Raw genomic sequence first — 15442 nt, forward strand, 5'->3', positions numbered from 1 at the left:
TGAAATCAAAGGGTAGTTTATTAAAAAAAGAATCAAAACAGAAACTCTAAGTACCAGTGTGTACATTGTACACATTTAAATGACTCACAAGAATGAAGTTTTTTTCATATACATTAAGATCACACCACCCTGTTGTTAATCAAAAGATGTTCAAGGAGAAATCTGACTCCAAACTGCATCGCCATCATAAAGAGACCACATTTCAAACATGCAACAACGCCACTGGTAATAAAGCTTTGGAATGGGTGCTCATCCTACTATTTCACTACAAACAGGATAGAAAGCAAGATAAGTTGAGAATGTTTTCTAAAACAGAATGCAAGCTGTCATCGTGTACTCCAGCACTCCTTACTCCTCTGCTGCCATTTTTAGCAAGTACTCCTTGTCAATCTTGAAGAGTCTCCATCCCTCCTCACTGGACAGATCAGAAGCACCTCTTCTTTTGTAGAAGTTGATAGATGACTCATTCCATTCTGCTACCAAGAAGTGCATGCTGCTGCAGCGGCATTTCATGGCAACCTGTTACACACGGGAGAGGAAAATGCAAACTCAGCGACATTTCACCTGCTTTCCAAGACCCAGTTCTGATTGTCATTAAAATAATCCAGTAACCCTTACAAACTCAGAAACCCCAAACCAAGACGTACCTGGCTTAGATTCTTCAGAATTTCTGATCCAATCCCAAAGCCTAAAAGAAAGAGAAATACCATTTAAACAGTCATTTCAAGGACTTCAAGCCCTGCTTTCTCTTTAGAGTCACCCCCCTAAACTCAACCCTACCTCTATAATCACTCATCACGAAGAAATCCTCAAGATACAAGAGTTTGCCAATCCATGGGTCATAGGTAAAATAGTACATGGCGAAACCAACAATGCTGTGTCCTGTAATAAGAATATCATGTGAGCTACGGACAAAAACAATCCATTCAAGTTGTAGCTGCAAAATCGGAAGCCTATCACAGGTTTTAAAAAATATACATGCATGTATTATAAAAATAAAGTAGCCATGAACTGGACTGTCTCCTAACTTTTAGGCCAGTGCAGTCCAGGCCACTGATGGACTATCTCGCTGTTCTCAAAGTATGTATTTGCAAAAAAGCACACATTATAGAGCTGGCTGACACCAGGCTAAAACTGGACTGACCACTCTGCAGTCCGCTGCATCTCACACTTAGGAAGCGAGAATGCTTTCATTACTTGCCAGAGCAAAACTGCTATGGTCTTCAACTAAACACACACATTATTCACATCCTATCGATATACTGGTATGTTGACTTGGGAATAAGGTTTACACGGCAGTTCAGAATAGTAAATATTTTTCGTTTAGAAACTCTGCTTCCTTAAGGCCAGGACTTTAGGCCAAAAGTACAATGTTTAATTTCAGAACTTGCCTTCCAATTAAAACACTTTCAATTTGCTCTCCCCAGTTTTTAAGCCAGAAGCAGCAGAGGTATCCCGAAACAGGTATTATGTAACATCCATATACTTCTAAAAAATACCTCATCTCTTATGTTTTCTGCTCGTTTCTTCTAGCTTGGGGAACAGACTTCAGAAAAAAACTTCAGCACCCAGCCAAACAACTTCCCCTTTTAGCTCTGTCTTCTGACCAGTCAACAGGGACCAGCAAAATAAAAAAAAAAAATTAAAAAAACTCCTTTTTATTGGGTGTTTTGAATTCCAAATGGAGGCAAAGGTTTCAAATTAAACTTTTTTGCCATTTTATAGTCCTTGGCAAACACAGGAAGCGAGTATTACAGTTTCTGATCTACCGTGTTTTAAGTGTGCGATAATAGGACCTTACCTCATTTTTATCATGATCATCTACTTTATTGTGTAAAGGATGTTTTAGTTACCTCCCCGCCCATCCATGTACACGGAAGGGCCATGTACATGGCGAAGCTAGAGACTGTAACCTGAAGATTGGGACAAATTAAAGAAAAAAATGTGATTTAACACAATTACAAAAAAGGTTACGTTAGGGTCAAACAAGAACCATTTATGAAACTGAATTACAACAAATTACATTATACCTAACTGTTCCGGTCTCCACCGCACTCCGATACTTACACATAAACAGCTCTTTTAACCCGCCCTATTATTAAGTGCAGCACATCTATTTTTTTTCCTCATTAGTTTGAACACTGGCTATTATTTCTGGCTAACTTCTGAGTAAGTAACCTTGGCCTGTGTGGTCAGTAGTTCTACACGGCAGACACTACGTTTACACAACACTAGGTCTCTGGCTTCTGGAACGGGAGGGTGGTTACCTTCTGGAGTGTGGTGCTCTTTGGGTACTTCTGCCACCAGGCAGTGGTAGAAAGGGTGTTCTCCGAAACCATCCTCTAGCAGATCTGCAAAGGGAAGCAGGGAGGGGCAGACAGTGTTGGCCTCGGTGAAGGTGCCAGGCACCCGCCGCTCGTCCCCCACCCCGCCACTATTGCGTTACCTTTTTCAGTTAATATTACTTGTTCTTCCATGTATTCATATTTAGCCAGTTCCTGGGGCGATGCACATAGGAGAAAGGGAGAAAAGCAGAACTAAGTGAGGCCCCGACCCGGCCAGCCCAGAGGGAACAGAGCGGGTGGGGGTGCGTGGTGATTAGTTTCCGGAGTCCCGCCCTGAGAGGCGCGGCACAGCGCGGCCGGGGCTGGGGGAGGCGGGCGGAAGAGAAAACCTGCGGCGAGGCGCGAGGCGGCCTCGGCCGGAAACGGAGCCGCCTCCCACCCGCACCTCGGCCCTGGAGAAGCCTGGCCTTCCCGCTACCTTGATCAGCCGCAGGATGTCACTGCAGTCGGCAGCGGTAGCCGGGCGGATCACGAAGTTAGCCATTTTCGTCTTTTGCTTTTCTTCCCTTTGCGGACCAGGCCCCTGTATTTGAACAGCAGGAGAAGGTGGTTCTTCATTCGTCTCCCGGGAGCGTCCTGTCCTCAGTCAGGCTGGCACCATGACCCGGGGAACCTCGGTGAGCAACAGAAAAACTTCCGCTGACTGCAACTGGAACTGCGCGTTTGAGCCGCTGCGGAGCTCCGCTTTTTAGCACGAAGCGCCGCCCCGGGCCGTGAGGCGGTGGCACCTCGTCCAATGGGGCCGCGACCAGTCCCCGGCTCTTCCGGGCGCCGCCCTCTTTTCCCGAGCCTGTTTGAACCCGGGAGGTACGGGCGGGGGCGGCGAGGCGAGCGCCGGTCTTGTAGCGGCGCCCTCTAGCGGCTTCTCGAGGAGCCTTTCCGGAAGCGTGACCTTGGAACCTAGGCGTCCCCGGTCACCTTTGCAAAAGGAGGGTGGGTTGCCTTTGTGGCCCCCGACCGGTGACTGCTGTTTCCTCCTTGTCCCGTCGGGGAAAGAATCTCGGGAGACCTGGCGTTGGGCAATGGGGTTCTAAAAGTGTGGTCTGGGGGAACCTTTGGGGGTTCCAAGATCCTTTTAAGGCGTCTGTGTCAAAACTATAGTTTCGTAAGGATAGTGAGACGTCATTTGCCTTTTTCAGTCTCGCTGGAAGGAATTTTCCAGACGAGACCGGAAGTGTGGTGACGTCATCGCTCAGATGACTAAGGGAATGGGTGTATATTTTTGTATCTTCTAGAGTTTCTTAAGGTAAGCTACTATTTGGGTTTCTCAATAATTTTTTCTCCTATGCAGTGCTTGTAATTTTTAGAGTTAACAGAATGTTGTCCTTTATACTTTTTTTCCTTCTTAGTCTTACTTAAATTTCTAACCTCACTTGTGGAAGAAACACTCCTGCCTGAGGTACACTCTTCATAATTTCTTTTAGTGAAGGTCTGCCTTTGTAAATTTTTGTTTTGTTTGTCTAAATGTCTTTTTTAAAGTTTTAAAAAATTTATTCTTTTCAGTGACAGTTGACATTAAATATTATTTTATATTAGTTTCAAGTGTACAGCATATGGTTAGACATTTATATATTTTTTTCAGTGATTCCCTCAATTAGTCTAATACCCACCTGGCACTATATATAGTTGTTGCAGTATTATTGACTATATTCTCTGTGCTATACTTCACATCCCTGTGACTATTTTGTAACTACCAAATTGTATTTCTTAATCCCTACACCTCTTTTACCCTAAATACAGAGGGTGCCAAAAAATGTATACACATTTTAAAATGGAAAAAACTGTATTAAAGTTGTAATCCTCAATATATATTGATAACAAAAGATGAATACAAGTCATGTGTATACACTTTTTTGGCACTCCCGGTATGTCTAATTCATCTCAAAAATTTTTTTTCTCTAGTGATTAAAAAAAATTTTTTTATTAGTTTCAGGTGTACAAAACAATGTAATAGTTAGACGTTTATCATTTATATCCCTCACACAGTGATAACTCCCTTTCCCCCATCTACTACCCTCTGACACATCTCAGAATTCTTGATTTATTTCATTGCTTATAGAATTTAAGGTTGGAAGTTATTTTCTTTCAGCATATTGATGATATATGACTATCTTCTGACTTCAAGTGCGGTTAAAAGCTGTTGTAATCCCTATTTGCTCCATCTTTGCTGTTTTTTCCCCTTTAGAAAATTTTTATTTTGAAGTAATTATAAATTTACAGGATGCCCGATGACATCGTTGCTCTGGTGATTAAAGGAGTTTGTGCCTGTGTATTGTTTTCTAGAATTTTCTAAGGTTAAGCTTTTTTTTGGATTCTTCAATAATTTTTAAATGTCCTGAGAGCAAAATGTTTGAGAATAGTTGGATTAGAGTAAAGCTATTCCTGGATTGTATCCATTGGCACAAGTATTCAAGCCTCTTACAGATAAGAGTTTTTCTTCTACAACCAACCTTCCCAGACAGACCCTCCTCCGGAGGGGTCTGCTTTGGATGCCCTGCCTGGGTTTCCCAGATGAGTCAAAGAGAAAGCATAAATGGGGCCTGCAGTGTTCTCACTGTAGAATGAGAGGTTGAACTATCACCCCATGACCCCCACTACCAAATATTACAAGTGATTCTCTGCCTTTGCTAGGAACATCCTATATGTAGAAAAGAAAGCAAAAGTAGGTTTTCTATTACTCTTCTCACCCTCTGGGGATGTCATGCATAGTGAGTCACCGTGGGAATTTATGGAATGTCTTTCTCAAAGATCTTTAAAAAGAGTGTTGATTCTCAATTGTCTAAACTATTGCAGGTGGTGTCTTTCCTGACACCATGACACATGGATGACCAACCATAGGCTCTTCCCTCCACTGCTTTGGTCTAATGCAGGAGGACTTAGGAGAGCTTGTTACAAATTTACTGACAACCACAAATTAAACTTCCATGACTAAACTCTAATGATAGCTGCCTAGTTGAAGCAAGAACAAGGCCATTTTCAATTTGGGTTGCTTAGTGTTTTAGAGTAATGATTGTTTCTTTAAAATGCATGATAGCATGATATATTTTTTTCTATTTATTCTGTTTTTCCAGTTTAAGTTTTATGCTCTTATGCTTTACCCTTATGACAAGAAGAGCCTGTTCTGAAAAACAGACTGCCAAAAAAAAAAGCTCATGATCGTGTTTGTGCACATGTAAAAGCTTGGAACGCTAAGAAATTTGAATTTTCTTCATGGCAGTGAAGCGTTAGGCTTTTCCATTGTCATAAATAGATACAATAGATGACCAAAATTATCCTCTCGATACTAGAATATATATATTTAAAACTGCATAAAAAGGGGATTAACTGCCTAGCATTTGGAAAACTTACTTGGTTAATGAGTTAACAAATCAACAATTATTTATTGAATCTTGCGCTTGCGGGTTATAGAGGAAGGCTAAGTTTTGAAACCAGTTCTCAGGGTACACAGTTTACTTTTAGAGATTTATGTGTAGTTTTATACAACAGAATTTAATAAAGAATTCCAATAACTGAGGAGGTCTGAATCGGGGAAGAGTAGGAGGAAGTGAAATGCCAAGGCACTGCCCTGGCTGTTTTACATTCATTGTTTCATTTCATCCTTAAAACTGTTATGGAATGGGTAATGTTAACTCCATCTTTAGAACTGAGAAAACCAGAAGCTCAGAGGGGTCACAAAATTGCCAAAGCTAGGAAGTGGTGGAGCTGGGGAAGAAGGAAGTCTGTTGATTTCCATGCCAAAGTAAAGATGCCCAACATGCCTATTATGGAAGTTGTCCTATTTATTTTTTGACTTATTAAGGTAATGCATACTGATGAAGAGAATTAGAAAAGTGCAGAAACATAATACAAATACATGCAGGGCCTCCTTAAGGATGAAAGAGCTCATGAAGGGAAGTGTCCCGCTGACAGCCAGCACCAATTGCCAGAGGCCATTTTGGACCATCCAACCTCGGTTGAGCTGTTGGTGATTGCAGCCATCCAAGCGATCCAAGGCAAGACCAGCAGAAGAACCACCTACTAGCTGATCCCAGCCCACATTATCAACCCACAGAATCATGAGCCCCCAAAACTGTTATTTTAAGCCACTAAATTTGGGGGTGGTCTCTTACACAGCAAAGGCTAACTGAAACCTGATGCCCATCTTGGTGGTTTATACTTGGCTTCTATTCTGATTGGTTGTAGTGTCCATTCTGTCTGGTCTTCTGCTTTGTTGTACCTGTTTTAAAATATTTTAAAAATCACCTCTGCTGTGTGTAAGTGTAATAACAAATTGGTATCGTATATCTATAATTTGTATCCTGCAGAATAGTGTATGATGGGGTCAATTTACTTAACCTTGTTAGGTCATCATTTCTTCATCTGTAAAAAGTAATAATAATGTCCTTCATATGGTTAATTGTTGAGGATTTGTGGCAGACCAGCTGCCACGGATTGAACGGTTTCTGGAAGGGGGAGCGGGAATGAAAAAAGAGACACACACAGGAAATAATGCGGCCGGTCTCCAGGGATGCTGGAGCAAGCGGTTTAATTATCTTCACCAATATATACCCTATGGGTACGTGCAGTTTAACAATCACATGTGTGCATTACCTCACAGAAAGTAAATTTTCAACTTTTACAAAGAAACTACAAAATCACTACAAAACTCCCCAAAGTAATTAACAAGACAAAGTCTACCAATCATCCTGATAGCCATCAGTTATCTGTATCCGGGAAAACCGGCCACTCCCACTTCATTCCTCAGTAGCCTGCAAGCCCCCTGGAGGGACAAGCAGAACAATGTCTTAGGACTTGAAACAAGTTAATCATGAACTAAGCCAGGCCACAAGTTTCCAGAGAAATAAGAAATTATGGCTCCCCACAGGATTAAATGAGGTAATACATATAAAGTGCTCAGTACAGCAGCTAAAATAATTGTTAGCGTTACTACTATTAACATTACAGTGTGTTTTCCCATATCATTAAATATATTTAACTTTAAAAAAATGTAATGGCTCCTTGGAGTTCCGTTGTGTGCAATTTATTTCATCATTCTATTGTTGAAGATTTAGGTTTTTTTCCAACGATAAATAATGCTTTGATGAACATCTTTCCACCCAAGTTTTGGCCCAGGTTTCTGATTGTTTCCTCAGGTAGATTCCCAGAAGTGAAATTACTAGGTGAGCGGAGATGTAATTTTGTTCATCTGCAGCCAGAGAAACACTCTGGTGTAGATTTCAGGTGTAGATTTCAGTGACTCTTTGGATGTGCTCACTGTAGCTTGAATTGTCTAAATTTTGATAATATCTGTGTTCCATAGGTTGCAATACTTGGGGTACTCTAGAAGTTGGATCTTTCTCAGAGGGTGGTTTTACTACATGTGGGTGACAGCCGGTGAGATTGGTCAATAAAACCAACCAGCCCTAAGAAAACACCAGGATTTTTCTTTTTCTTCTTTCTTTCCCTTCCTTACTTTCTTTTTTTCCCTCCCTCCCTCCCTCCCTCCCTCCCTCCCTCCCTCCCTCCCTCCCTCCCTTTCTCCCTCCCTCCCTCCCTTCCTTTCTTTTTTCCTTTTTTTTTTTTTTTTTTTTTTAGAAATTATACTTTAGGACACAAAAAGCTGTTTTATCTTTAGGGGTGGATCATCAAAAGTGTAAGGCTTTTTTGTAAATGTAAAGTATTACATTACTTTAGACTGCAATTAAAAGAGGCTGGTCAGTAACATGTAACGTATCAATCAGGCCTCATTTACAACTCTCGCTTAGGCTGAAAGGGAATGACCGGAAGCAGGACCTTGTGGTACAGTCTAAAGTGCGTACTGTACTGAGCGAGAGAAAAGAGGAAGGCTCATAACGGACAGCCATTTGTTTCCTAGAAGAGCATTTTCTCCTTTTTTAAAAATCACTTTCCCCCACAGCCAACAGTATTCTCCTTGGTAGGGGGCTGCCAATCAGAGCATGCACCCCACTTGGTCAGTATTGTGACTCAAGCCATGCCAATCCGAATCTTTTCTCACTGGCACCAAGAAAGTCCCTTCCTTTTTGCTAGCACATCTGAGGCAATGTGCCGGTCTTGGACAATGGCTTTGACCTGCCAGGGAAGACTTAGCACATTTGAGTTTTGGGCTCTGTGTAGGCACCGCTGGCATGGCCTGTGTCCTCCCAGCCACCACTGCTGCCTACTTTTGACCATCTCACTCCCCTTCCCCTGCCCCCAACCACCACCACTGCATACACTTGTAAGGAAAAAGGGAGCCAAATGGTCAGAAAGTCTCATCCCAACAACTTGTGGGGATAAAAAGCTCTGTGGCCAGAGATGGACGTTGGGGGTGGTAAATGCTATTTGAGAGCAGCAGAAATAGGGGTGATCATATTTGAATTCCCATGCATGTGCCCAGTGCTGCTCATTTCCAAAGAGTGAAAAAGTGATACAGATCAATAGACTGGGGCAGAGACATTCCCCTGTTGCGACAGTCGTCCCAAGCCACCCCTGTCTATTTATAGGATGAAATCTATTTGCCATGCTAGCCTAAATCTATCCCAGGCTGTTACAGTTTCACTCCACTGGGGCTCTTACTGAGGATCATAAAAAATTATGGTGTAGAGACCACAGAGACCCCTTTGGTTGAAGTTTAAGATGTGATTGTGTGTCTTCCTGTCTAATGCTCTGTGGAAGGAGGCCCACCCATTGGCAGTTGTACTGAATCTGCAGAGATTGCTCCCTGGAGGCCGTATGTAGAGAGGCTGAGTGGCTTTTAGGCAAAGACATGGAATATTCCAAGGCTGTGAATGTTTATGACTTAAGATTGGTTTTGTTGCTCTTCACCATGATCACTTTTTATTTCAAGGTTCCAAAATAGCAAGGCAGTTATTTGACAGCAAGTTGTCTTATACCATCCCTTTTGTATTAATTATCTATTGCCACATAAATTACCAAATTTAGTGGCTTAATTTCCACACATTTATGACTACAGTTTCTGTAGGTCGGGAGTCCGGGTGTGGCTTAGCTGGGTCCTCTGCTCAAGGCGTCAGCCGGGCTGCGTTTTCACGTGGGAGTGTGACCACGGAAGAATCCAATTGCAAGCTCAAGTTGTTGGCATTGGCAAGATTCATTTCTTTGACTGACTTCCTTGAATTAATTTTATTGCCTTGGCTTTTGCTGTTGGTTAAGGCCACTCATCATTTCTAAGAAGCTGCCTGCAGTTCCTTGTCACCTGGGCTTGTGCAATGTGGCTGTTTAGTTCATCAAACCAGCATGGAGAGTAGTCTGCTAGCAAGACAGTCTTTTATTGTGAAAAAAAACCCATATAACAAAATTTACCATCTTAACTATTTTTAAGTGTACAGTACAGTAGTGTTAACTATCTGCATGTTATTGCGTAATAGATCTCTAGAACTTTTTCATCTTGCAAAACAGAAACTATATACCGGGGGTGCCACAAAAATGTATACAAGTGGACATTAGTCAGCGTTGTTCAAGCAGTAGTTCGCTGTCATCAGAAGTGTCTGGACGCTGATGGTAACCACTTTGAGCACCTCTTGTCATTGCAGAAGTCAAATGTGACTTGTATTCATCTTTTGTTATCGGTATATATTGAGTATTACAATTAGTACAGTTTTTACCTTTCTTAAAATGTGTATACATTTTTTGGGCGTCCTCTGTATATGCATTGAATAACTCCCCATTCTCCCCTCCCCCAGCCCCTAGTAACCACCATTCTACTTTCTGTCTCTATGTGTTTGACTTTGTACTTTAGATTACCTCATATAAGTGGAATCAAGTATCTTTTTGTGACTGGCTTATTTCACTTAGCATAATGTCCTTAATAGTTATCCATGTTATAGCCTATGACATGCATTTCCCTCTTCAAAGCTGAATAATATTCCTCTGTGTGTGTGTGTGTGTGTGTGTGTGTGTGTGTACCACATTTCTTTATCCATTCATCCATGGATGGACATTTAGGTTGCTTCTACCTTTCGGCTATTACAAATAATGGTGTAATGAACATAGGAGTGCAAATATCTCTTCAAGATCCTGTTTTCAATTCTTTTGGATAAATACTCAGAAGTGGAATTGCTGACCATGTGGTAGTTCTATTTTTCATTTTTTTCTGCCTCCCCCTCCCCTCCGGTTCAAGCCGCTGTTTCTCAGTCTAGTTGTGTAGGACACAGCTCCCTGGCCCATGCTGGTGTTATGAGCCTTGTGCCACCCCCACCAGCCAGTGGTCGGTCGGCGGCTCACAACAGCTCACGGCAGCTCTCGTTGGTTGCCGGCCACTCACGATGGCTGCCAGCCACTCACGGTAGCACACGTCAGCACAGAGCAGCCCATGGCAGCACACCGCAGCTCATGGCAGCTCACACCAACCTCCAGCTGCTCACAGCAGCCCAGCTCCAGGGAGAGCCGTTGTTCACAATCTTAGCTGTAGAGGACGCAGCCCACTGGCCCATGTGGGAATCGAACTGGCGACCTCAGCGTTAGGTGCACGGCACTCCAACCACCTGAGCCACTGGGCCGGGCGTATTTTTTATTTTTTGAGGCACCTCCGTACTGTTTTCCATGGTGGCTGAACCAATTTACATTCCTACCAATAGTGCACGAGGGTTCTCTTTTCTCCACATCTGCACCACAACTTTTTATTTTCTGGGGTGTTTGTTTGTTTTGTTTTTGATAGTGGTCATCTTAACACATGTGAGGTGGTGTCTCATTGTGGTTCTGATTTGCATTTCTCTGATGATGAGTGATGTGGAACACCGTGTTGGCCATCTGTATGTCTTTGGAGAAATGTATATTCAAGTCCTCTGCCCATTTTAAAATCAGGTTATGTTGTTGTTGTTGAGCTGTAGGAGTTCTTCCTATATTCTGGATATTAATCTCATCAGATATGTAATTTGCAAATATTTCTCCCATTCCATAGGTTTCCTTTTCACTCCGTTGATTGTTTCCTTTGATATGCAAAAGGTTTTAAATTGGATGTAGTCACATTTGTCTATTTTTTCCTTTCGTTGCCTGGCAAGAGAAAGTTTTACATCATGTAAGATAATCATGGGAGTGACACACTGCCACCTTCAGCCTATTCTGTTGGTTAAAAGAAAGTCATACACAGGTCCTGCCCACAGTCAAGTGGAGAGGATCACACAAAGGCATAAACATCAGGAGGCAGGATTGTGGGGGCCACCTTGGAGTCTGTCTGCATTTAAAGGGCAGTAAAAACCTGCTGCTTATTCAACCTTTAACAAACACTTATTAAGGTCTGTTTCCTGCCAAGCATTGTGCTTGGGGAATGCTGACATAAATATGGTGTTGTCCCTGCCCTCCTGGGACTTACTGTTCAACATTACAGGCCCTTGTGGTTCTTGTCATGATCAGAAGGGACCTAGCCTCCTGGAGAAAAAGGACAGGAAGAATCAGAACTAAGGGGCAGATACAGTTTATGACTCATTCAGTGTGACCTGCCTCCTCCAGGCAGCCCTCCTCTCACCCCTTCTGAAGTCATGTCCAAAGGGAAGACTCAGCTCATGGAACAAGGCTTAACTTCTCATAAATATGTAGGAAATCTGCAAAGTGCAATCAGCCATCCTTAGGCCTCTTAAAATATCAGCCCTTTGAATCTGAGTATGGAGGTTCCTCAATAAGAAGATCATAGGAAGTGATTGCCTGTTAGTGCACCAAATATAGGACACCCCCTTTTTTCCCTGTGGGCTTTGGGTACGACAATATATTTTATTTTATTTTACTTTATTTATTGGGGAAGGGGAACAGGACTTTATTGGGGAACAGTGTGTACTTCCAGGCCTTTTTTTCCAAGTCAAGTTGTTGTCCTTTCAGTCTTAGTTGTGGAGGGTGCTGTTCAGCTTCAAGTTGATGTCCCCTTTCAGTGTTAGTTGTGGAGGGCTCAGCTCAGCTCCAGGTCCAGTTGCCGTTGCTAGTTGCTAGTTGCAGGGGGCGCAGCCCACCATCCCTTGCAGGAGTGGAACCGGCAACCTTGTGGTTGAGAGGATGCGCTCCAGCCAACTGAGCCATCCCAGCAGCTCAGCTCAAGGTGCTGTGTTCAATCTTAGTTGCAGGGGTCGCTGCCCACCAGCCCTTGCGGGACTTGAGGAATTGAGCTGGCAGTCTTGTGGTTGAGAGCCCACTGGCCCATGTGGGAATCGAACTGGCAGCCTTTGGAGTTAGGAGCATGGAGCTCTGACTGCCTGAGCCACCGGGCTGGCCCCGACAATATATTTTAAAGTTCAGAATCCAGCTTCTCATTCTTTGTACCATTCATAAATTGGCAATTAAATGTTAACAGTGAATCCAGGAAAATAGAGGATACTTCAAAGAAGGAAATGCAGAGGAGTGAACTCCCCCCAGCATCCTTTGTGTGACCTGAAGAACAAGGAACAATTCTGGCCCTGGTGGGAGTGGATGTTGGGTGTATTCTGCTGGAGACAACCTGAGAGCTCATTCTGGAAGTGGAGGATATGGGGTGAGTCATTCCTTTTGGGCCCATGATGGAGGTGGGAGAAGGGTACATGAAGATCAAAAGGGGACCCAGGACCACAGGACTGAGAGAACTGTAATAAATTTTAAGGTCTCCTTGAAAGATTACAGGAGAGGAGGAAGGGAGATATGCAACTAGCATTTCTTAGTGCGTGCTATGTGTGGCATGCCTTGCTTTCTGTTTTTATATTTTGGCATTTTACAGATGTGATTTTATTTAGTCTTAATTACCATGTATTATTATTTATTTTTTTACATATGTGCTGTTGTGTCATCTAGATTTTTTTAAATTGAAAAGATATTTGTTGCAACACTACAGAGAGGGTTGATTATACATTTCCATTCCAGAGCTGCAGGGAAAACTGGGAATGAAGTCAGCCATTTAAATAAAACTGGCCTGATGGAAGGAGAACTGACTCTGGGTGGTAAACACACAATGGGATTTATAGATGATGTAATACAGAATTGTACACCTGAAATCTATGTAATTTCACTAATAATTGTCACCCCAATAAATTTAAATAAATAAATAAATAAATAAATAAATAAATAAATAAATAAATAAATAAATAAAACTGGCCTGGATGAATATAACCTGGAAAAATAAGTTTTTTTTTCTTCAAAGCCCTCCAATCTCTATTGTTGAGATCTCTGTCTTCTGAGAAGCATAGAATGTTAGTGTTTCTTTACTAGTCCAAATCCCTCATCTAATAGCTAAGAAAACTGAAGCCCAGAGAGGGTAATGTACTTGTCCAAGGTCACACAGCTAGAGTTAGAAATACAGCTGAGGTCTCCTGTCTCTTAGGCAAGAGATCTTTTATTACACCAGTGTGTAATTATCGCCCTCATAGATCTTCTGGCAAAAATGGAAAAATTTAAAAGTCATTCTGTCAAATACTGTCCTAAAGCTGGAGCTTAGGCAAGCAAAAAACAAAAAACAAACTGTAAACATTCAATACATTTGGTCCCTTTCTCACAAATTAAGTTTTTCTAGAACACGCCTTGTTTTAATTGTAACAGAGTGCTTGCTCTTGGCAGTTCGTCTCCCCAATTTCTTCCTTTTCCTAAGTATTTCTTTTCTGCCTTGCACCCTTGCCCCCATCCCAAGGATGGGACTCGGCAGTATGGATCAAGAATGCCTACAGCCTGAGACAAGAAAACAGTCGACTTTCTAGGGGATCCCTGCCACCCTACGAGGCTGCAGGGAGTTGCCCCCGTCCAGACTGCTTCACAGGAGAATTCCAGAGGCCATAGGCCTTTCTGCTCATGGAGGATTCTTCTCTGGACACCTAGTCATTGAATCTGGGACATCACGATACCATCCTTCTTTCTGAGATGAGTGCTATCCAAGTACTTTGAAAATGGTCCACAGCTCTTCATTTATGTTCTACTCTCAAGAGATAGCATACACACTCATCATCCGACAGGAAGAATGGGTTTTCCCATCCAAGCAAATGACTTAGAGAATGCCAATGTGTTAGCCTGAAGCCATAGGGTAACCCTGTTGACTCAGTAATTACTTTTTGGAAGGTGGAGCTGAGTGCACTTGTGTGTCAGCAAAAGCAGGGATTTTTTTTAAATTAAATTTATTGGGGTGACAATTGTTAGTAAATTTACATAGATTTCAGGTGTACAATTCTGTATTACATCATCTATAAGTCCCATTGTGTGTTCACCACCCAGAGTCAGTTCTCCTTCCATCACCAAATATTTGATCCCCCTTACCCTCATCTCCCACCCTCCACCCCCTTACCCTCTGGTAACCACTAAATTATTGTCTGTGTCTATGAGTTTTTCTTTCTCATTTGTTTGTCTTGTTCTTTTGTTGTTTTTGGTTTATATACCACATATCAGTGAAATCATAGGGTTCTCTGCTTTTTCTGTCTGACCTATTTCACTTAGCATTATACTCTCAAGATCCATCCATGTTGTCACAAATGCTCCTATATCATCTTTCCTTAACGCTGAATAGTATTCCATTGTGTATATGTACCACAACTTCTTTATCCATTCATCTATCGAAGGACATTTTGGTTGTTTCCATGTCTTGGCCACCGTAAACAAAGCAAAAGCAGGGATTTTTTGAGGCCAGGCAAATCCCAGCACTGCCTGGGAATCTGCTGTGTGATTTTGGCAAAGTTCTTAAATCTCAGTGTGCTTATCTGTAAAATGGAGTTAACAGTTTCCTCCTCTTAGGGTTATGAATATTAAATACTGTTGTAAAGCCCTTTGTAGAGTAGGTACCCTCTAAATGTTTATTCCTTTTTGTCTACCTGATAATATAAGGATTATAACAATTTTTGGATTAGGAAGAATAATTGTGAATGGTCCAATGGGAAGAGAGAAGGATTTTCCCCTAAACCTATTTTTATCCTGCCCTACACAGGATCATTCTTTTATTCACTGACCTTTGTCTTGAAGCTTTGACCTTTCTCATGAATAATAAATGTGCAAAGATTGTGTTAATGTATTCCAATCAATGAAGCCTGCTTCAGTGGTCATAGAATCAGGAATCATCACATAGGATCAGGCTGTGTAATCAGTATTGTGATATCTGTTGCACGGTCTGCAGGCTAGACATCACATGGACAAGGTCCAATCCAGAACACATGACTAGGACAAATTATTTACAA

At 42.1% G+C, this 15442-nt stretch overlaps 2 protein-coding genes across 6 annotated transcripts in view; one reads left to right on the forward strand and one right to left on the reverse strand.

Moving 5' to 3' along the window:
* SAT1 (spermidine/spermine N1-acetyltransferase 1) lies at positions 1-3006 on the reverse strand. The gene is made up of 6 exons (XM_081041872.1): positions 2764-3006; positions 2447-2498; positions 2268-2351; positions 781-882; positions 648-688; positions 1-519 (listed from the first exon to the last, which is right to left on the reverse strand). The coding sequence occupies exons 1-6, from the start codon at positions 2827-2829 to the stop codon at positions 349-351; spliced, it is 516 nt and encodes a 171-aa protein (XP_080897998.1). The 5' UTR covers positions 2830-3006; the 3' UTR covers positions 1-348.
* Positions 2650-15442, forward strand: part of ACOT9 (acyl-CoA thioesterase 9) — a 61653-nt gene continuing 48860 nt past the window's right edge. Inside the window, exons 1-2 of one of the 5 annotated variants that reach the window (XM_081041869.1) lie at positions 2650-2962; positions 12619-12795. The gene's annotated coding sequence lies outside the window, so the exon portion shown is untranslated. Of the gene's footprint in view, positions 2963-3154; positions 3592-12618; positions 12796-15442 lie in introns of those variants that run through there. The other 4 variants (XM_081041866.1, XM_081041868.1, XM_081041870.1 and 1 more) reach the window with 4 other exon arrangements.

This window comes from Rhinolophus hipposideros (genome assembly GCF_964194185.1).
Source record: "Rhinolophus hipposideros genome assembly, chromosome: X".
Classification (NCBI taxonomy): domain Eukaryota; kingdom Metazoa; phylum Chordata; class Mammalia; order Chiroptera; family Rhinolophidae; genus Rhinolophus; species Rhinolophus hipposideros.